The sequence below is a fragment of the Piliocolobus tephrosceles genome, chromosome 4, assembly GCF_002776525.5.
Source record: "Piliocolobus tephrosceles isolate RC106 chromosome 4, ASM277652v3, whole genome shotgun sequence".
In the NCBI taxonomy this organism is placed as follows: Eukaryota; Metazoa; Chordata; class Mammalia; order Primates; family Cercopithecidae; genus Piliocolobus; species Piliocolobus tephrosceles.
In genome coordinates, this window is record NC_045437.1 from 140335438 (window position 1) to 140358413 (window position 22976).

General features: G+C 51.6%; 1 protein-coding gene across 5 annotated transcripts in view; it reads left to right on the forward strand.

Moving 5' to 3' along the window:
* Window positions 1-22976, forward strand: part of CAMK2A (calcium/calmodulin dependent protein kinase II alpha) — a 70280-nt gene that overhangs the window by 5378 nt on the left and 41926 nt on the right. For all 5 annotated transcript variants that reach the window (XM_026454440.1, XM_026454441.1, XM_023226975.2 and 2 more), the window contains 2 exons: window positions 11618-11712; window positions 19861-19920. In XM_026454440.1, the coding sequence (XP_026310225.1) occupies window positions 11618-11712; window positions 19861-19920 (155 nt within the window). The remainder of the gene's footprint in view (window positions 1-11617; window positions 11713-19860; window positions 19921-22976) is intronic.

Sequence of the window (22976 nt, forward strand, 5' to 3'; positions counted from 1 at the left end):
GCTAGGGGACTAGATGATGTGCAGGGACCAGAGGCCAAAGGACAGGAAATTGAGGGGCAGGACCTCAAGGAAAGGGTGGCAGGAACAGGGAAGGGACGAGCTTTCCTCCCTGTCCTCCAAGCCATCAGAGCGGCAGGCACGCACATGTTCTGGTGCACGCTGCAGCCCTCCGCCCCCGCGCAGCCGCCCCCACACAGGCTGAGACACACTGACACTCTGCTGAGCCTCCCTCCCTCCCTCCCTTCCTCCCCCCCTCCCTCCACAAGCACACAGTGACACCACTGCCAGCATACCCTGCAGTCTGGGCCTTGGCCCTCTCTGTGGGGTGAGGGCAGAGTTTTGGAGTGCAACACTCGCATCCTGTTGCCGATGCATGCGTGCTCACACACACGTGCGTCTTCACACAGCTCACAGGAGCACACACATGCACATGGACACACACACACACACACACACTGGCTGTGATAGGGCATAGAGCATGAGTCCTTCTCCCAGTGCAGGAATAGCAAGATGGTGCTAGCTGGGCTTCTGGGCTTTCTCTGACTTTGTCTGCTTGTCTTTTTCTGTGCCCTTCTCTCCATCTCTCTGGTTTCACTCTGTCTCTGTCTCTCTGCCTCTGTCTCTGTCTCTGTCTCTGCCCTCTTTGCTGCAGTCCCCTTTCTGCATGTGAACGGCCTGTGGCACTCTCTTGGAGCTTCTCTCTGGCACAGTAGGAAGCCTCCCACCCCAGGCAACCTGCTGAGTGCAGGTATAGCCCGACCCGCTGAGACCAAGCCCGGGTCCTCCAGGTCCTCGTGCGGCATGGCTGTCTACCACGGTGTCAGGTGGGACTGTAAGGCCAGTGAGACGTTTTGTGCTGGAGAAGGTTGAGGGCCTTGGTGTCTTGGGGTCATATAAAAAGAGGAACACATCTGGGATCCTTGCATCCTTTCAACAGGTATTTCCTGAGCACGTACTCTGTTCCCAGTCCTAGGTTGAGCCCAGCATGCACCACATGCAAGACTTAGGTAGTCTCTGCCCTCGCGGGGCTCACAATCCAGTGCAAAGCCAACATTAATTAAATCAATTCAGAAATCATGATTTAAATGCAACTGGATAAGGGCTTTGGCCACATACATGGAATTGTGAGCTGCAAAGAGACCTCAATTAGTTGGGGTGAGGGAGGTATCAGGGAAAGTTCCCTGAAGCGATGACATTAGGGAGCTAGAGGCTAAATAAGAGTTACCCAGAGGTTAGCTGGGTGCAGTGGTTCATGCCTGTAGTTCCAGCTACTCGGGAGGCTGAGGTGGGAGGATTGCTTGAGCCCAGGAGTCTGAGGATGCAATGAGCTATGGTCATGCCACTGCACTCCAGCCTGGGTGACAGAGACCTTGTCTCTATAAAAGAGAGAGAAAGTAAGAGAGAGGAAGAAGAGTTACCAGAGGGAAGAGGGTGAAAGAGTATTCCTGAGAGAGGGAACAACTCAGACAAAAGCTCTGAGGTATGTATTTCAGTGGAGCATGTCAGCCCTAGGGGGATCTGGGGTCCCACTCTTCTCTGGCCCATTCAGCCTGACCCCAATTTCCAGATGTTGGGTCCTAGCAAGACTATTAAAAACCTGTAGATTGTCTGGAAGAGGGGGTCAGGCAGGGTGGTGAAGGTCTGGAAGCTGAATCAAGTGAGAGAACACCAAGGAACTGAGGGACTTTAGCAGACAGAAGAGACCCCTCAGGGACTATGTCTCTCCCTTCCCCAACCCCCGTGTCTGCAGAGATGTCCTGGGGCCTGAGAGGCCCTAGAGGCAGAGCTGCCGACTATGTAGAGTAAGGGAGGTAGCTTTTAGCTCCACAGAAGGGAGACATTCCAATGGTCAGAACTGCTCCTGCATCCCACAGCTGGCTGCGGCCTCAGGAGCTAGTGCTCTGGCAGCAGAGATGTGCAAATTCCCACTCTCATCCACAGCCTTACCTTCCTTGCAGGCCTCCTGCCCTAGGTCCCTGCCCTCGTCTGGGGAGATGCTTTGCTGAAAGAATGAAGTGGGAGATGGTTTAGAGCCAGGGTACCCTCAATTCGATTCAGTATATTGGAGGGAAGAGGGCTCCGTTGTCTTACAGATGGCGAGCTAAGGCCCAGAGAGGGCGAGGCCCTTGCCCATGGTCACACAAGCTAGTGACACATGAGAACTGGACACTCCAGTGTCTGTCCACTCCAGTGCTTGGCCGTCCTATCCCTGGAGGCCTCTCTCTCTGACGCTTGGACCTTTGAAGGCCTTCATGGCATATACTCTGGACAGGGCCAGGCCATCAAAGACTGAGGAGAAAGTCACCCTTTGGCCTGTCCCCTGCCTCGCTGGGCTCTCGCCCTGCCTTTAAGCACTGTAAAGAGAGAATAGAATATTTTTCTATTTTTCTTTTTGTGACCCATTCGAAAAAACCCTTGCGCAGCCAAAACAAGGAATATGTTGGAACTTCTGTTGGTTCAATGTTCCCTACAGCAAACAGATTCTTCCGGATCCCAGCCCTTCTGTGTCCCCCACGAGACTTCTGCTGGTTTGGTGTTTGGGGGCGGGGGGCAGTGCGGGACAGCTCAAGCACACTGCGTCCCTGCAGCATGTTTTAGAGTCTGAGAGTGGGTGGCTGCAGCCACAGGCGGTTGAGAGGATGGGAGAGGTGTGGTTTCAGTAATAGGTCCTAGGATTTTCTGGCTGTATAATGCTTTGTTCTGTGGAATTCTGCTCACAGAGCTGGGAAGAAGTGGGGAGAGTCAAGCAAAGGGGATAGTAAGCCCCCAGCCCCATCTCCTCTGATCTAGTCACCATTTGAGAAGCTACATAGCTGTGTTTTGTTTATTATTAAGAAAAGGTACTAATGCCTAAATGGGAAAGAAAGAAAAAGAAAGAAAGAGAAGGCTTAAAAATTACTTATCAACAGTTGATTTCACAGATGGGTAAGCTGAGGCCTAAAAGCTTCTCATTGTTTCTGAATGAAACTGACCCGAGCTTTTTAACTGTTTTGGGAATCCAGAGTCCTCAGAGAATCTCAAATAAGCTGTGGGTACTCTCCCCCTCCCAAAATGCCCACTCACTGCAACGTGCAGAATGCTGTTATTTTCCACAGTTCCTCCTACTCCAAAGTCCGACTGTGGACCTCAAGGTCAGACCCCCTCTAATCTGAGAGTACCAGGTATTGGAAAAAGCAATGGACTATGAATCAGCAGTCCTGGGTTCAAGGTCTTGGCCCCAGTTTCTTCAGCTTTGGAATAGGAGAGGGTGGACTTCAAAAGTAAGACATTGTGGACTATACAAAGTTCTGATGCAGCCACATGTGGCCCATACTCTAGCCCAGTGCATTGTGCTGCCTCTGTGGCCCACCCCAGCTCTTTCCCTTCCCCCAGGCATTCTAATCTGTCTATTCTGGGTTCCACATCCTGGATGATCAAATCAGTCAGCCTGGGCTATGTGTTACTGACCACCAAAGGGTTTTGGATGCAGATTCTCTCACAGATAACAGATCTATCTGCATTTGACCAGGAACTTTCTGAAATCACCCCCAGCTCATCTCAGAGAAGTGAAATGCTTGAGTATCTTAACCAAGAGTGGGGAAATTTTGGGGAAGAGGCTGGGCTTTGATTATGAGGTGCCTGCCATGTAGCATCTAGGCAAGATAATGAGTAGCTAAAAATACGGGGCTAGAGTTCCGAAGACAGGGGGGACTCTGGATGTGGATTTCAGTTTTGGGTGATGGTCAATGGCTTTAATTATTTGGGAAGTCATGGACTCCTTTGCAGAGCTGATGACTATGCATCCTTTGCCCAGAACAAGGCACAGACACAGAATCATTTTAATACAGTTTTAAGTGGCTTCACAAATGTCCAGAGCCTCCCCAGAGATCACAGCTAATGGCCCCTGGTAGAAGGGATGGGCGGGAGTGGTAAGAGGGTGGGTGGAAAGAGGCCGGGAGCAGCAATACTGAGGGAAGGTGGGGCAGCGAAGGCATTTTCAGTGAGGGGGGAGACCAGGAGAGCACGGCGACCCAGAAACAAAAGGAAGGGTGAGCTCAAAGCTATGTTCAGTGAGGCCAAATGCTACCTGGGGTGGGGTAGGCAAGGTGCATTAGGCTCCAGCGGGGACTGCAAGGGGTAGTGGTGAGGGTGGGAGGAGGCATGGGTGGGCGAACCTGGCGCAGGCATTTCTTTCCTGGAGCCCCGGGGGCGGCAGCCAGATTGTGGTGGGTTCATGGAGTGTGGGAGGTGGGAAGAGGAGGCGGCGGATGTCGGACATTTGTTCTGGAAGTTTGGCAGCAAAGAAGAAGGGAGGAAGGAAACAGCCCAGGCTGCTGGGTCGAGAGAAAGGTTCCTGGTTGTTTTGTTTTATTTGAGGAGGTTGTTTTATTTTTCTGGAAGGAGGGAGACCTCAGCATATTTGAGGAAACAGTCAATGAAGAGCAGACACTAAAGACTACCGTAAGGGGCCCAGACAATCAGACCCCCACGGAGCCCAGAGTGGAGGGAAGTGTTTGGTGAGTGCTGTCCCCAGAAGGCCGCAATAGATAATAAGTGTTCCTGTTTGCTGAGACTCACAGGTGTAACGTGGCTCTGAGTGGTTTGGGGTGAAGGTGAAGAGGCTTCCTTTAGAGAAAGTGGCATCAACCAGTCTTGGGCAGCAGAGACCCCTCACAAACATCCCCAGGAGGGAGCAGGGCTGGTCCCATCTTTCGAATGAGGAAACTGAGGCCCAGAAGAGTAAGCAAGCTGGTAGCCAAGCTGAGTGAGGGCTCAGGTCTTCTGGCTCCCCATCTAGTGCTCCTGGAGCTGCATTTGACTGCCATGTCAACTCTTCCTGCTGTTTCAGGCCAGAGAGGGCGGTGGGCCCCTGTGGGCTGGCAGCCAGCTACGCCCAGGACGCCTTGCCTGCCAGGCAGCTAGAAAGCAATTTCCCAGCGTGAATCTTGCTTTTCACAGCCCATTAGCACGTTCCCACATTCTCAGCCACGCGCACCGGACTCACTGTCACTGTGGCCTCTCTGTCTGTCTGCCGGAGGGGGGCCTCCCTGCCTGCCCACACTCCTTCTCCTGCACTCTCAGGGGCAGGCTATTCAGCCCTGGTGAGCTGCCCCTTCCCCACCTCGCTATGGCTCCCACACACCTCCACCTTGGCTTGCTTCTTCCCCGAGTTTGGCAAACAATGTCCATTTTGTTTCTGATGATGCCAGCTGTCCTCCTCCCTTCGTGGATAATGATGCCTACACAAGGCATTGTTCCTTGAGCATTTACTATACCCCAGGGACTCTGCCAAACTCATTGCCTACCTTATTATCTCATTGAATCCTTGAAACAACTGCATAGGGTTGGTACTATTGTTGTCCATATTTTGCAGTAGGGGGGAAACAGGCTTACTGAGGTGAAGTAGCTTGCTAGGAAGTAGCTGACCCACTATGTGAACTCTGCTTGGTCTGATTCAGGAGTGCCTGCTCTTCTCTATGTAGAACCGTGCTTTCCAATGTGGCAGTCATTAGCCACATATAGTTATTTAGATTAAATAAAATAAGAAATTTGGTGCTCAGTTCCGCTGGTCCCATTTCAAGTGCTCTGTAGAATCTGTGGCTGGTGGCTGCTGCAGTGGACAGCTCAGAGTGTGTGCATCATCACAGGAAGTTCTATTGGATGGCACTGGTATGAAACACTAGAGCTGAAAAGCTACTGCATTCCTGAGCCTCATCCCTACCCTAGCCTCCACATTGCAGATGAAGAGACTGTGGCCCCCACTGGGGCCGGTTCTTGCCTAAGTCCTCCCAGCAGGGCTGAGGGCTGAGACTTGGTTCCTCCAGTGTCTGCCTGTCTATCTCTCCCCCACACACCCTTCCCTGCCTACATTCTGTGACCCTCTGGCTCACATGGATACACGCTTCATACCTAGGGTGATATACATGTGCTTTGTCACACCTACAGCCTCACAGCATCACACTCTTAGGGGCTAGACCAGGTTGCCAATACATGCCTATGGCCAGACACCCACCCCTTGCACCCAGGAACACTTCCCCCACCCCTCCTCCTTTGCACCCAGGGGCATTCCCCTACACCTCTTGAGGAATTCAGAAACACTTTCACAGGCACTTCCAGGACAGCCCATGGCCATCTGCCACAGCCCTCACGCCCAGGCCTCATCCCTTCCTCTTGGGACTCTTGGCCATCGCCTCCCACCCCTGCCCTCCCAACCTTGGCCTCCTTGCCTCTCCTGCCCTGTCCTGTTCCCGAGTTCCTGCCCACCTGCCCATCTGCTGGCTGCCTGCTCAGCTCAGGGCCACGAGAGGAGTGGGCTGGCTCTTCTGTTTGCCAGGGTTCCTGGGCTGTGGCCACTTGTTCATGCAGGACAAGAATACAGAAACATGTTTTTTTTTTTTTTTTTCTTTTTCTTTTTTAAACAGAAGATAAAAAAGGGAGGAGGTTAGGGCTGCCGACTCACTGCCCTCATTCTCATTTTGGCTATGACTTTCCTCTGATCCCTACCGCCATGGCAGGTAGGGTTGGAGCCTGGGGGTGCCTAGGTAGCAGCCCAGCCCCTTTTCTCGCCTCATTTGCCCCCCTTCTCCCCAAACCATGTCCCATGTGCTTGGTACTGTGTCAAGTGTTTTGCACCAGTTACCTCACTTCATCTCCCCGACAGACCCAGGAGGTGGAGGCTGTTATTACCTCTAACAGGAAGACGCAGAAAGGTGATGTGTCAAGTTCAGCATCACACAGTTGGGGGTGAGCTAGGATTGGACTATGGGTCTTTGTGACCCCAGAGCCTCTGCTCTTGAGGACCACATTCTCCTGTCGTGGTTGAGTCAGAAGAAAAAGTGCAAGGGACCTGGATTCTCTTCACAGCCTCAATTAGGAATATGCCTGCTCACTTGAGGCCTCGGTTTCCTGATCTATTAAATGGGAGAGCAGAATTCCAACTCCACAGGATTGCTGTGAGGGTCAAAAGGGTGCTTAGTGGTGAATGTACATTTGAAGGGAAGAAGACTTCTGAGCTTGTGAGGGGCTGGTGCCTTCCGGATCACCAGCTCTAAGCTTGTTTTGAGAAACTCCTCCCTCTGAGCATCTGATAAAAGCTATGCACCCTTACCTCCCTCCAAAAAATGCACTTGCTTACACTTGGATGTACAGGTGTCCTTCGAGGGTCTCAGGGTCCCCGCACTACCCCATCTATGGCATGGACTCCTGGTGAGGAGCCTCTAATTTACACAAAAGCTTGGTGCTGTTCGGAAGAGGAACTTCAGCAAGTATGGCTTCTCTTGTTTTATAGACATAGCTCTCACGGCCTTGGCTTACTGAGCCAGAGCCCAGTCTCATGGGGCCTGTCAGGCCTCCCTGAGCAGAGCCCTCGCTGGCCCCTATCAGTGCGGATTTCCAAGGGAGACAGGATACGCAGCAGGACTTCCCCAGAAGGCGCTGGGCAGTGCTGGGCTGCCTGAGAAAAAATCACCCACAGACAGAGTTAAAATGAAATTACAAATTCCCTGGGCCTACACCCAGAGGTGCTGATTTAGGAGGTCTGGGTGGGACCTTGGAATCTGCTTATTTTTTCTTTTGAGACAGAGTCTTGCTGTGTCACCCAGGCTGGAGTGCAGCGATGCTATCTCAGCTCACTACAATCTCCAACTCCAGCACTTAAGTGATCCTCCTACATCAGCCTCCTGAGTAGCTGGGAACACAGACATGCACCACCATGCCCAGCAGTAGAGATGGAGTTTCGCCATGTTGCCCAGGCTGGTCTCAAACTCCTGGGCTCAAGCGATTCTCCCACCTTGGCCTCCCAAAGTGCCAGGATTGCAGGCATAAGCCACCATGCCCGGCCAGAATCTGTTTTTTCAAAGATCCTTCAGGGGATTCTCAGGCAGCCAGTTTGATAATCATTGATCTAAGGTCTTTACCTAAATTGGAGTTCTGCCTCTCTAATGGAGAAATTACACTCATCCCTCCCTCCTGCTGTACAACCATCCGTTCCTCAATCCCTCCATCCACCCACACGTATTAATTGAGCTGTAGCTCTGGACCAAGCTTTGTCAGGTGCTGATGAGCAGGACGAGACCCAGCTCCTGCACCCTGGAGCTCACAACCTTCCCTGCTTCTTGCCCCTCTCTTCCTGGAGTTGCCCAGATGTGGCCACTTTAAGCTTTTTTCTCATAGGGCTTTTGAGAATCATGGCCCCCAGCTACAGGGGGACCTAAAGGTCTTTGAGGTCCATCCCCATCCCTGGGTAGGGCGGGCATGTTTGAGAGACCAGTTGTCCCCCATCTTCCTTAGATGCCTGTTCCTATTCCTAACACCCCATCTGAAAATTTCCTCTCCCGTCTCACTCCATTTTCTCTCACTCTTGCTGAAATCCACCTCCTTCTCCTGCAAGTCACACTCATGGGGGCTCTATTGGCATTAGACACTGGGTATTCAAGCACTGGGGACAGAGGAAGAAAGTGAAAGTCCTGGCCCTCAGGAACTCACTGTCAGGGTGGGAGAAATAAGCTGGTGGAAGAGCCACCACCAGTCTGAGTTAGATGGGGGTGTAGGGTTGTGATATTATGATATCATAAGAAATCTAGAAATATGTAGTTGGTCATTATCCCTGGTTCTTGGCGCAGAGCTCCCCAAACCCTTGTAATTTTCTAAGCGATGGAGGTACTAACAGCATCTTTTGTTCTAGTATTTGGTCTTAGAACCCAGTTCCTGACTCAAAGCTCCCAACTGCCTTGGAATTTCCTGGGTGATGAGAGCATCTTTTGTTCTAATGAGGCAGCTTTGGGTGGGTGCCTGTGTGGGAGCTGATCACAGAAAAACCAAACCATGGCCAGAAGCTTAGAGCTTTCAGCCCCTCCCTGCATTCTCAGGGAGGGGAGAGGGGCTGGGGATTGAGTTAATAAACAATCATGCCTAGTGATGAGACCTCCATAAAGGTCTCTTAAGTACGGAGCTTGGAGACCTTCCGGGTTGGTGAACACATCCACATGCCCGGAGGGTGACACACCCCAACTCCATGGGGACAAAAGTTCCTGTGTTCAAGATCCTTCCAGACCTTGCTCTGTGCCCCTCTCCATCTAGCTGTTCATCTGTACCTTTTATCATAACCTCTGTTGTAAACACACACACATGCACAACTGGTAAATGTAAGTAAGCGTTTTCCTGAGTTTTGTGAGCCATCATAGAAAATTCTAAAAGGAGGAGGTTGTGGGATCCCCCAGTCGCCAGCCAGGTTGGACAGAATTGTGGGTAACCTGAGGACCCACTATTTGTGATTGGTATCTGAAGCAAGGGGATCGTCTTGTAGGTTTTAGCCCTTAGCTCGTGGGGTCTGCATTAACTCTAGGTAGTTAGTTTCATAACTGAATTATAGGATACCCAACTGGTGTCCAGAGAATAAGTTGCTGTGAAAAAAAAAAAAAAAAAAACCCTTTATAGCTGGTGGCCAGAAGTGTTGTGGGAATGATGGAAGAAAAATGAATTTTTTCTAAGCAGGGGTGCTCTGGAAGCATGGAATAGGGGCCGCACAGCAGGGGAGAGTCTCAGGGAGGGGACTGTGGTCTTGCTGCTTTCTTCCTGGTACCATATGGACAGGCTGCATGCCCCAAGGAGGAGCCACAGCTGTGCGAGGCCCTCTGTATGCCCATGAATTCTGGCCCCCTTTAGCTTTCCTACAAGGTTATATTTCTTGGTCTCTAGTCCGTATCCTGGCTCCTTCCTCCTCATCCTTCTTTACAGTTTCCCAGCCGCTCATTTCCTGCTGCCTAGACATGAAGCCAGTGATACCGTGCTCAGGGCTGTGTGCAGGGCAGGCATCTGTGCTAGCCTGCAGGCTTCTTCAGTGCCTGCCAGCATCCTCCTCTGCCTTGTCAGCCTCATCTTTTTGTGGGCTTGGAGCTGCCCATAAGCTTGGGATGGGGCATCCAAGTTTGGAGGATGTGATGTGCGCAGCCATGTCAAAAACCTGGGCATGGCCCAGCCTGCCAGGAAGTGGAAGGCTTACTTGATGTGGAAGTCACACACCCAAGAGTGCTAACATCTGAGTTCTAGACACAGCTCTGCCGGTTATGAACCATTTGACCTTGAGAAATCTACACTGGAACTCAAAGTCTTGAAGAATCATAATCTGCATTTTAACAAGGTACCTGGGTGACTTCCCTGGACATTTAGATTTGGGAAGCCTGCCCAGGAGACTCTCTTCTTCCATTAGCATGGGGTTAGGGTGCTATAGTGGTGACCACGGTCAGTATCGGGCCCTTTAGGCGTCTCCTCTGTATATGAAGGGATTGGAGTGCATGGCCTTTGTGGCAAAGAGAGCAAAATGGCATCTAGACTCCAGATCTAGCCCTTAGACAAGTTTTGTTTGGCCTAATACCATCCTCAAATTCTTTTGGAATAGGTGCCAGTATTTAAAAATTGGGAAATTTCTCATCAATATCTAGTTTTGTAGCTTTTCCTGAAAAATCAAATGAGGTAGGAAATGGGCCACATTCTACGTGGTGACAATGTTTTCCCCTGTGAGGTAGAAAACTCACAGACCTTGCCCCAAGTTCTCTTATAATTACTAATAGTTTGAGGATAAAATCCCAAGGGTCTCTTAAAACATGAAAAGATGCTCAGCTTCACTCTTAATATGACAATTACAAATTGAATTACAGCAAATTGCCATTTTCCACCTGTCTCTTTAGCAGACATAAAAAGTTTGATAATACACTGTGTTGACAAGGGAAAAGAAAACTGGCTCCCTTGCATTCTAGTGGGAAGGTGAGTTGGTACAATCTTTAATATGGACAATCTCTCATTATCCATTGAAATCAGCAAACAACACCTACCCCTTGACCAGATAACATAAGTTCTGGAAATGTATCCCACACAGACACATGCATACATGGGATATATAATTCTAATGCACACACGCACGGCTAGTCATTGTAGCATTGTTTGTAATGGCTATAGATTGAAACTAATCTGAGTGCCCATCGGTAGGGGACTGGCTGAGTAAAGGATCAGACAGCCATACAATTACATACTAAGTAACAAGGAACTCTTATGTTATGATACGGAAAGAGGATCTCTAAAAATATATTATTCACTGAAAAAAGGAAGGTGGAGAACAGTATACAATGTCCAGTACCATTAGTGTGTGGGACACCGTCTGTGGAAAGCGACTCAAGGACATGGTAACAGTGGTAATCTCTGGGAAGGGGACCTCAGAGGCTGTAGTACAGGGGCGAGAGGGAGTCATTTTACTACCTATACCTTTACATCTTTTGAACTTTGAACCATGTCCATGTTTACCTACTGAAAGAATAAAACACTAAAAACTTTCAGAGACCTGAATTCTGCAGTTCTAACACTACGTGATTCTAATGTTTTACAGCGTGGTGAGCCCAACTTTGATGACGTTGGCAGGCTCCTCTCACTTGAGGCCAAACTTCTCATCTTCTGCTTCTGGGTCCATCTTCTGGGTCTCTCTGGCCTCGCTCTGTCCCTGAGTTGGGCCACAGAAGCCCCCGTGAGCTTGAGCAGCGCTGATGAAGGGCTTCCTTCTAGCATAGGGCAGCGACGTGAACTCCAGCATCTCCTAGGGACACAGCCCTTGGGCGTTCCCTCACCCTCTCCACCTTCTCTGTCCTTCTAGGGGAGCTTTCTCCGTGGTGCGAAGGTGTGTGAAGGTGCTGGCCGGCCAGGAGTATGCTGCCAAGATCATCAACACCAAGAAGCTGTCAGCCAGAGGTAAGTACCTGATCTCTACCCTGCCCACCCTCCAGGGCTCTCCTCTCTCCCCTTACCTGTACTGCTTGGTTTAGACCAGGACCCAGGGCCGAGCCCATGGGTGATACTTATGGCAGGGGTAGGGGCTGCTCTTCCTGGGGGTGTCATGAGAATAGACCTTCCCTTTTTCCTTCTTTTCATTTTTTTGAGGCTGGAGACCATAGCCTCACCCAGACAGGCCAAGCTCTGTGCCTCACAGGTGAGGACTGAGACAGCAGATGGGCCCTCCTTTCTCTGCTCTTCTGCCACTCACTGTCACTTCTCCCCTCCAGACCTCTACCCTTGCCATTCCCTCTGCCTGAACGCCATCTCCTGGCTCCTTTCATGAATGGCTTTTTCTCAGCCTTCAGGTCTCAGCTTAAGGTCAAATCCTTTGAGAGGTTTTCCTGACCCCCCAATCTGACGAGGCCTCCTCCATTTTCTCTCTCTCTCTCTCTTTTTTTCTTTCTGAGATGGAGTTTCACTCTTGTCACCCAGGCTGGAGTGCAGTGGTGCGATCTTGGCTCACTGCAACCTCCTCCTCCTGGGTTCAAGCGATTCTCCTGCCTCAGCCTCCCGAGTAGCTGGGATTACAAGCGCCCAGCACCACGCCTGGCTAATTTTTTTTCTTTGTATTTTTAGTAGCGATGGGGTTTCACCATGTTGGCCAGGCTGGTCTCGAACTCTTGACCTCAGATGATCTGTCCGCCTTGGCCTCCCAAAGTGCTGGGATTACATGCGTGAGCCATCACGCCTGACCTATTTTTTCTGTCTTATTACTGTTTATTTCCTTTATGGCTTTCCCTGACCTAGACTCATCCTGTTTACTGATAAGGCCCCTTGTTTAATACCCACCTCCCTTTTTGGGCTGTAGACTTCAAGAGTGTGGGCTACTCCGCACCCAGCACCTAGGACAGCACCTGCCACTCAGAGAGGGGCCAGTGAACTCCAAGTGCGCTTGGCTTCAGCTACGCCACTCTTGGGTCCTCCAGAGAGTGGGTCTGGGATATTATCTGAGTTTTGGAAAAGATGCCCAGATAACTCTAATTTGCAGATGAGTTTGAGAACCATGGCCCTAAGACCTTAGAAGCAGTCCTGGGCCAGTGACATCAGCATCCCCAGCAGCTTGTTAGAAAAGCAAAGCCTAGAGCCCCACACCAGACTTGAAGAATCTGAATCTGCATTTTAACAAGATACCTGGGTGATTGTGGACATTAAAATTTGGGAAGCCTGCCCAGGAGATGAGCTTCTTGCCATTACTGTGTGTTTGAGACAGTGATGGTGGTGGTAACCACGGTCAGTGTGTTGGAAAGTGTTATCTTCAAAGATGCCAGTCCCCACCCTGAATGAAATGGTGTATAAGCTTTCCTTGGGACCACCTGGTGGTGGAGAGCATTCTGTTGGGTGAGGTGGGGGCAGGTGTGAGCTGTACAATCCATGGTTTGTGCAGTGCGGGAGATGTGTGAGAGGCTGGCAGAGTGTCCAGGTGTTTGACAGGCACAGCTGTGTGGGGCCAGAGGCCAGCAGGTGCAGGTTCGTGGCCGTCCTCACAGTGGCTGGTACAGGAGGCTCATGCTGCTCCCAGCAGGCCTCCCAGCAGGCCTCATGTTGGACTGTGTGTTGCTGCCTTTCTTCCCTGGCTCAGTGTTGCTGGGAGCTCAGCACTTTCTTCCAGTTACCGACCTCCCCCCATGTCTTGCAGGTCAAAGAGGATCAGCAGAGGGGGTGGCTGGGGGTAGGGTGAGGGTCTCTGAAGGGCCAGAAGCCCCACATGGTACATAGTCAGTGTGAAAAGTCCAAGCTTGTGGAAGGCTGGGAGCTAGAGACAGGGCAGGCAGGAATGCCGGCAGGAGTATTGCCTCATGGCCAGATGCCTGGATTGGCCTTGTCGTTGCTGTGTGACTAGCAGCAGTCTGGTGCCCTCTCTGTGCATTGGGTGTTGAGGAACCAAGGGAGATGTCCCAATCCCTGAGATATAACAGGGACAGGGGGCGACGGGTTGAGGTTGCCCCAACAGGAGAGAGGGTCAGGCACCAAGGTCGTCCCTGGATGCTGGGATCTCAGGTTAGTTCACCACACTCTCGGGGCACATCCACACACACACTTGCATGTTGACCAAAAGAGACAGATGTGTATGGGAGAGTGGAAGGGTCATGGCTCCTGTTTTGGAAAGTGACTAAGCACTCCTGGGACAGTGCAGACCCTGGGCTATGCCAGACAGCCACTTCCCAAGCCGCCTCTCTTTGGCCACTTGTTGAGTCCTTGACCTCTTCGAAGGAAGGTGGCTGGGCCTAGGTGAGTGTAGAGGGTGGGGGTGGGGAGGTTATCAGGAAACCTTCCGGAAAAGTCTGCCAACTGCCAGCTGCTTTTCTTCCCAGCGGGAGAGGAGGAGCAGAGCTTCTTTTAGCATGATTCTTTGTTTGCCACTCATGGTGCCTCGGGGGCGGGGAGGGGGGGTTAATGCTGAATATTTGGCAACACACTCTAAGCATCTCCTGCTGGTGCTCCTGGGTGACTTCCGGCAGCGCCCAGCAGGGGCTGTGCCCACCCTCCCCGGAGCTGTGGCTTTCTTTTTGCCCACCCCGCCCAGCCTCTTCTAGCAAGTGGTTCCCAAACCCACGATATATTTGTGTATGTATTTTTAATCTAGTCATTTAAAAAATGTTCATAGTATAAACAAACCAAAGAAACCATGAAGAAATGAAGTGAAAAGTGAAAATTTTGCCTGTTCCAATCCCTGCCAAATACCTTTGGTAGTTTTTTAAAAAACACAGCTGCCTGAGTTCCACCCATGAGGGTTGGATTCTGTAGGTGGGGCCCAAGCCCCCGCATTAAAAAAATCCTGTCATCAGTAACAGTAGCTATTAACACCGACCTAATACAATAACATAGGCTCAGCGCTAAGCCCCACTAGGTGCTGTATAGCCTCCTAGCTCATCCTCCCCACGGCACACACAGAGGTAGCATTCCAAGGGCACATCGGGCACATGCATGAGGCTGGTGCAGCTGGAGGTGACTGGCCTGGGCACTGTGACCTCCGCAGGCCCCACTCTCTAGCTCGAGCATGAGGGGGTCACTTCCTCGGCTCCTCAGTGACAAGTCTCAGAGCACCAGGTGGGGAGCATGACAAGCTCATCCAGCCTGCACTACAGTGTCATTCAGGTCCCTGCAAGGAAGCCTCTGAGGGGACGGCAAGACGTGCTTCCCATCTCTCCTGTACTCCTCCCCACCCCTTGCCTGGCACTCTTGGTCCTTGGGATGATTGCTCTAGCTCCCAGGATCAGGCTGTCCTATGCAGGGAGCAGGTACTTCCTGTTCCCAGACTTGAGGTCTCTTTTCTCTCCTGGCTTGTGTGCCTCTTGCTGGAATCTCGGGCCGCCTGCCTGCTGGAGTCCACTCCCCTCTGGAGGCAGAGCCCTGCCCATTTGTATGATTGCAGGTCCTTCCAGACCTGCTCTGTCCTGCCCCACCCTGCTGGGACTGTCTGGCCCCAGAGACCTCACCCCAGAATGTCCATCCACCTCTGCCTGCTGAGCTCTGCTGAGCCTTGCTGTGCTCTTAGCCCCCACACCCTGGAGGTGACCCAACCATCTGGGGAGGAAGTAAAAAGGTTCCCAAGATATTATCATGGGCATTGGGGAAGCTCCCCAGGTCTGCAGGCAGGAGGCTGAAGACTTCTAGCTTCCCTCAGAGCTCTCACCATCATGGGACTCTGCTGAGATGATGGATTGATTCATCAATTGATTAATTATTAGAATGGGGCTGGGTTCAGTGGCTCACGTCTTTAATCCCAGCACTTTGGGAGGCCGAGGTGGGAGGATCACTTGAGGCCAGGAGTTCAAGACTAGCCTAGGCAATGTGGTGAGACCCCCGTCTCTATTAAAAATATAAAAAATTAGCCGGGCGTGGTGGTGGGCACCTGTAGTCCCAGCTACTCAAGAGGGAGGCTGAGGAGTGAGAATCATCTGAGCCCAGGAAGTGGAGGCTGCAGTGAGCCGTGATCCTGCCACTGCGCTCTAACCTGGGTGATGAGAGTGAAACTGTGTCTCAAAAAAAAAAATTATTAGAACGGGATAATATAGTATAGTATATTATAGTATAAGTAGCTATATACATATAGTATAGTATAGCAATATAGTATAAGTAGCTATGTACATGGATTGAAATCTCAGCTCTGCCGCTTGTTTGCTATGGGATCTTGGACAAGCTGCTTAGCAGCTCTACACCACGCCCTGGGAACGTGGCAGTGACCAACAGAAAAGGTCTTGCTCTCATTGTGCCCGTTTTCTAGGGAGTGAGACTGAAAATAACATTAAACACATATGTCAGCTGGGTAGCTTCAGGTAGTGACAAGTGTTAACCAAGAAAATAAGACAGGGTATGGGGAGGTGATACAGCAGGAGGGACACGCTTAGAAAAGGCAGCCAGGGAATCTCTCCAAGGAGGTGACATTGTGCCGGGGCCTGCGTGATGAGAAGACCCAGGGAAGAACTTTCCAGGCAGAAGGCACAGCAGGTGCAGAGGCCTTGAGGTGGGAAGGAGCTTGGTGTGTCAGGGCAGAGAGAGGAGGCCAGTGTGGCTGGAGCTTCCTGGCCAAGGTGAGGCCAGACCCAACGAGGAGTTTGGATTGTGCTCTAAGTACATTGGGAAGCTGTTGGAGAGTTGGAAGCCAAGGAGTGACGGGATTTAATTGATGTTTTAAAAAGAGCTCCTTGGCGGGGCCGGGTGTGGTAATCCCAGCACTTTGGGAGGGTGAGGCGGGCGGATCACAAGGTCAGGAGTTTGAGACCAGCTTGGCCAGGCCAGCATGGTGAAACCCCGTCTCTACTAAAAATAAAAAAATTAGCCTGGCATGGTGGCGTGCACCTGTAGTCCCTGCTACTTGGCAGGCAGAGATTGCAGTGAGCCAAGATCGAGCCACTGCACTCCAGTCTGGGCGACAGAGTGAGACCCTGTTTCAAAAAAAAAAAGAAAAAAAAAAGCTCCTTGGCTGAGGGGAGGAGTGGTGGGGAAGGTGCAGGGGTAGAGGCCTCAGAGCTCTGAGTTTTCAGGTGATTTTGGTGAGTGATTTTGATAAAGGGACTGTTCCTTTGTCAACAGGCCTCAGTTTCTCCATCTATATGACAGAGCATGGCCTCGGAGGTCAAAAGAAACATGGTCCCCACATGTCACATGTCCTGAGGTTCTCTGTATATTAGAAAATGAAAACACTGCAAACAGAGTTACCAGAAATATTGTATAATGTGTATGTTTACACTCAGTAGGATGAATACTTTCAACAGTGACAATGCAGGTTAATTGTACTATGCATATGATGATGATAAGACTTATAAAATTAGTTCCTAGCATTCAGCGAGGTCTGGTAACCAGACACAAGTTTAAAGTTGCGTGGCCAGTGTTTTCTTCTTTCTTTTTTTTTTGGAGATGGAGTCTTGCTCTGTCGCCCAGGCTGGAGTGCAGTGGCGAGATCTCGGCTCACTGCAAGCTCCGCCTCCCGGGCTCACGCCATTCTCCTGCCTCAGCCTCCCAAGTAGCTGGGACTACAGGCGCCTGCCTCCTCGCCCGGCTAGTTTTTTTTTTTTTGTAGTTTTTAGTAGAGACAGGGTTTCACCGTGTTAGCCAGGATGGTCTTGATCTCCTGACCTCGTGATCTGCCCGTCTCGGCCTCCCAAAGTGCTAGGATTACAGGCTTGAGCCACTGCGCCCGGCCACGTTTTCTTCTTTCAATCTTGTCAATGTTCTCTGCTCCTGGGTAACCTCACAGGGAGAAACAGCAAAATTCCAGATTTGGGGCTCCCGCTTCCTGAATGTATAGCCTAGGCCAGAAGCCTCCTTCCCCCTCTGACAGGCCTGATCTTGACCTGCCTGAGTTCTGGTTCTGCTGCGGGTAGGATATGGGGGTAGGGCATGGGATGTGGAGCAGGGAGAGGGCCCTGCCTGGTCAGCTCTGGATGGGCATCCCCTCCTGTGCCCAGGAGTCAGCCTCCCCTCCCCTGGAGGATATGAAAGGAGCCCATGGAGGGAGGGGGAATCAAGGGATGCCCCCCAACCTGGCCCCACCTCCTCGTCCCTAGCTTGCAGCCGGTCTTCAGCTGGGGAGTTGAGCCATGGAAACGGAATTGGACTTAATTGCTTTGCTGGTGGAAAAGCCACCTTTCAGTATTGATTTTGGCTTCTGCAGCCCTTGGAGAACAGCCAGTGATTGCTCTCGTGAAGGGGGCAGGGGAAAGGGGAGCAGGATTCCTGGGGACAAGGGCTGGAACTTTCTCCATTCTCACCACCCCCCTATCCACATACCTGCCCACTCTGAGAGGGCCATTCAGGGCCAGGGTTCTAGTGTTGGCTTGGCGTCTGAGTGTTGGCCTGAGTTTCTTTCTGTGGGTCTTCATTTTCCTATTGAGAATTGGGGGCAAGTGGAGGTAGTGGTTATGAGCTGGGGCATGGAGAATAGTATAGCCCAGGATTGAAAGCCCAGCTCTGGAGTCTGACTGTCTGGGTACAAATCATGGCTCCACCGCTCACTGCAGGATTGACTTTGGGCAGGTACTTAATCTCTCTGAAGCTCTGTCTCCTCTGGAAAGGCAGAAAAATGATAGTAACTTCCTCAAAGGATTGTATGAGGGCTTGAAAGGCATATAAAGCCCTCTGCACAGTGCTTGGCACAGAGTTTTAAAAAGGGGGTTTCTTTTTACGGTTTTGTTTGTTAAATGAAGGCGTTAACTACCAAATTCTGAAAAAAGCACCAAAATGGAAAATAGGAAATGCATTTTCAGTTCTAGCTCTGCCACCACGGAGGCTTCAGCTTGTTCAGGCTGCAGTTTCCTTGTCTATAAAATGGGGAGAGTGACGTCTCCAGCCCAGGATTGTTTAGGGGCTCGGAGTAGGGTCATGTGTCCCACTGTTCCCAGCAGCTGGAGAATCAGAAGCCACAGTGGCAGATCCCAAGCAAGGCCTTTCTCCCGGGTGTGTGGAGAGCCCCAGGAGACTCGCACACAGTCCAGAAGGCAGGTGGGAGAGCTCTGGGTGGGCCCCCGCAGATTATTTGGGGCTCTTTGTGTCCCTGGTCCCAGAGTCTTCTGAAAGGGAGGTGGCTTCTGGGAATTAACACAGCCCTCTGGAAGAATAGTCAGTCACTCCCTTAGAAAGACACATTCATTCAATCATTTATTCTTTCATTTAGTTATTTCTTTTCTTTTTTTTTTTTTTTTTTTGAGACAAAGTCTCACTCTGTCACCTAGGCTGGAGTACGGTGGCATGATCTCAGCTCACTCCAACCTCCACCTTCAAGCAATTCTCCTGCCTCAGCCTCCCGAGCAGCTGGGATTACAGGCACCTGCCATCACACCCAGCTAATTTTTGTATTTTTAGTAGGGACGGGGTTTCACCATGTTGCCCAGGCTGGTCTCGAACTCCTGAGCTCAAGTGAGCCACCTGCCTCGGCCTCTCAACGTGTTGGGATTATAGGCGTGAGCCACCGCGCCCAGCTTCATTCAGTTATTTCTTGAGGACCTAGTACGTGCCAGGTATTTGGGTAGATGTCAGGGGTACAACAGAGACCAAGTCCTTGCCCTCAAGGAACTAGATATCCATGAGACTGAGTGTGTCATGCTGTTCAGGGGCTCTGAAAGCACAGAGGATGGGCCCCTGCCTGCTGCCAGGGGCCTGAGACTAAGGATTGGTAGGAGTGAGTGATGGCCAATGAACGGCAGGTGGGAGGTAGAGGAAGTGTTTCAAGCTGAGAGGACTGCATGTGCAATTCTCTCCTGAAGTGAGAGGGCCCAGCAGGGTCTGCTTGTAGAGGTGAAGTCAGCCATTTAGTCTGGCCAGAGTATAGGGCCTGAGGAACAGGCCTGGAGGAGTCTCAGAGAAGCCTCACATTTTAGAGCCGTGGAAAGGGAGGCCAGAGAGGGTGAGGGATGTGCTTGAGTCACTGCAACCCAGGCGTCTTCCTCTTTCCACTGCACCCCATGGTCTTCCTGGAGAACTCAGAGGCCCTGGCCAGAAGGTGAGCTTTTCCAGCCCCCAGGGGCTGCCCTGGGAGGTGGAGATAGTAGGAGGCTTTGAGGAGCGGGAGATGGAGGGTGGTGGTTCCTCCTTCACCCGGGACTCACCTGAGTCTCTGTGTTTCAGACCATCAGAAGCTGGAGCGTGAAGCCCGCATCTGCCGCCTGCTGAAGCACCCCAACATTGGTGAGCCTTGCGGGATGAGAGGGGCGCGGGGGGCCAGGCCCTGCTCCCCTGCCCACTCTGGCATGTGGGTGTTTGCGGGCTGGGTGGAGAGCAGCTGCTCTCTTCTCTGGGGATGGAGGCAGCAGAGATGGGAAAGGGGGCGTCTTTAATGGTTTCCACATTCCTCAGAGCCAGCTTGTTTCGGGGGAAGGTGAAGAAAGGCCCTTCCTCCCATCCCACACTGCCGGCAGCCTCCTTCGGAAAAGCTGTTTCAGGAAAACTTCTAAAGCTCTGGGAGAGATGAAAATAGGCCAGGGGGAAACGCTTGGCCTTGACCGCTGTGGCCCTTTCCCCAAACCCACCCCCATGCTGATTCAGCCTGGTGCAGTGGCCCTGCCCTCCTCCCTCAACCTGGCACCTGCCTGCCTACAGGGGCAAGCTCCAACTCAGGCCCTGGCCCGCAGGCCGGGCACGGGCTGCGTGGAGAGGCTGGGCCATGGCGGGCTGGGACAGAGCCAGGGCAGCAGAACCCATGGGGATGGGCTCTGAAACAACACCTCACTGCCTGGCCCCCTTCTTCAGCCCTTGTGCAATTGGGGGCTGATCCCTGCCTATCAGGGTCCTGAGTCATGAGGGCAGGAAGTGTGGCTTTGAGAGCTAATTCTGTCAGGGAATTGCTCTGGGACCTTGGGCAGGAGCACTGCCCTCTCTGAATCACTTTCCCCCATCCTCATGAAGGAAGGGCTGTCTGGACCAGCGTCTTGGGCACCTTGTGAGAAGGTAGACTCAGATTCACTGGGCCTGGGGTAGGGCCGGGATTTTGCAGTTCTAACACGCTCTGAGGAGGTGCCAAGCCTGCTGACTCATAGACCACACTGAGGAGCAGGGCCTAGGTGATCGCTAAGGACTCTTCTGACTCTGACAGCCACCACGCCTTCTCACAAGGCAGGGAAGCCTCTCTCCGTGCCCAGGGCCCCAAGGGTTAACTCTCCTCCCAGGGAGAAGCATCTCCATCTGCTATTTATACCCGGAAGGCACCTCCCCTTCCCTGAACAAACAGCAGCCAGAGGCTCCAGGACCAGCATCAGAGAGACAGCCTGTGGCTGGCAGGGAGCAGCCCTGGTTCAACCCTGGTCCCTGACCTACTAATGTCCTGTGGCAGCCCCTGCCCATTCCAGGCCCCCAGCCCCCCAGCCGTGTGATGGAGCGGGTTGGGAGTGATCTCTGACTGTAAGATCTTATGATCCTTACAGAGGCTACCAGCTCCGGTGGAAGGAGGGGAGTGTGTGACAGTGTGTGACAGTGTGTGACAGTGTGTGAGTGATTGTGTGTGTGCATATGAGTCTGTGAGTGAATGTGTGCATGTGAGTGTATGTGTGTATGTGACTGTGTGTGTGTGTGTATGTGACAGTGTTGGAGTGTGTGTGAATGTGTGTGAAAGCGTGTGAGTGTGTGTATGTGACAGTGTTGGAGTGTGTGTGAATGCCGTGTACGTGTGTATGAATGTGTGTGAAGGTGTGTATGTCTGTGTAAGTGTGTGCGTGAATGTGTGTATGTGAGTGTATGTGAGTGTGAGTGTATGTGAGTGTGTGGAGTGTGTGAATGCACGTGGGTGTGTGTATGAATGTGTGTATGTGAGTCTGTGTAAATGTGTGTGTGAATGTGTGTGTGAATTCATGTGTGTGAATTCATGTATGTGAGTGTGTGTGAATGTGTGTGTGAGTGTGTGAATGTGTGTGTGTGTGTTGCTGCATAACTGCAGCTATCTCAGGTCAACACTGCCTCCTCATGTTTGCACCTCCCTCTCCCTCTCATTCCCAGCTATAAAATGGGGAGCAGTAGGTTATGGCTTTGGAGAGTGTGTGTGAATGTGTGCATGTGAGTGTATGTGTGTATGTGACTGCGTGTGACTGCAAGCAGTACGTTATGGCTTTGGAGATGACGGACTACAGTTGAAATCCTGGGTTTGCTGCTTCATTGCTGTGTGACCCTGGACATGTTGCTCAACCACTTTGAAGCTCAGTTTTGTCTGGAAAATGGAACTGATGCCTATCTCACAGGATTGTGATGATTCAATAGACCATAGCATGATAACAGTCATTATCATTAAGCTGCCCCCCTTTTCCCCAATCAACACCTTCCCTCAGAACAACCTTGCCTGAAGACATCCTCTTGCCTGAAACTCCATATGATTGTCTTTCCTCGGGGCCATCAGGATTTTTAGTCGTCACTGGAGGCACTATATATAACATGGTGGTTGGGAGAATGGGGTTTGCAGTCAGACACCAAGTTTCAATCTCAGCTCTGCCGTTAACTAAGTGTTTGAGCTTGGGCAGACTGTGAAGCTCTTAGCCTCAGTATCCTCCTCTGTGAAGTGGGGATAATCACAGCACCCACCTTATAGGACTATTGGGAGGGTAAAATGAGATAGTGCAAGTAAAACACTTGGCACAAAACCTAGCATGTGGTAAACGCTCAGAAATGGTAGCTATCATCATCATCATCATTACTGAGTCATTTACTCCTTCCTTCATTCACCCGATGTCAGGTGCATCGTAGACCCACCCCATGCCAAGGTCTCTGCTAGGCACTCAGAATGTGCAGGAGAAGTGAGGATGGGGGATGGGAGTGGGGGTGGTGGCTGATGCACAGGCAGGGCTGGAAAGCAGAGCTGAGCAGCCAGCACAGGAAGACCCCAGAGGCACTTTGAGCTGCTATCAGGGCTGGAAGGTTCCTTGGGGGGTGCACTTTCCTGATCCTCCAAGCATCTTCCTTCAAAATTGTAATCTTCCCAAAGACATGCAAAGGGGTACAGATGTGGCCTCAAAACCTGAAAGGTGAATTTGTCCCTAGAGAAGCTGGACTGAGTCCTGTTCAGCCTGCTTGGCCAATCTGGACAAGGTTACTACTGGTCACTGCTTCTGCGTGGCCACTGCCCAGTCCCCAGGGGACCAAGTCAGTGAGGTCCCTGGCTCAGCACAGGTCAGTCCAACTGTGTTGCACACAAAGCGCCTGCCTCCCAGATCCTTCTTGGGAGAGGTCAGTAACCTGCTGTCTGTACCATCACCACCTGCAGA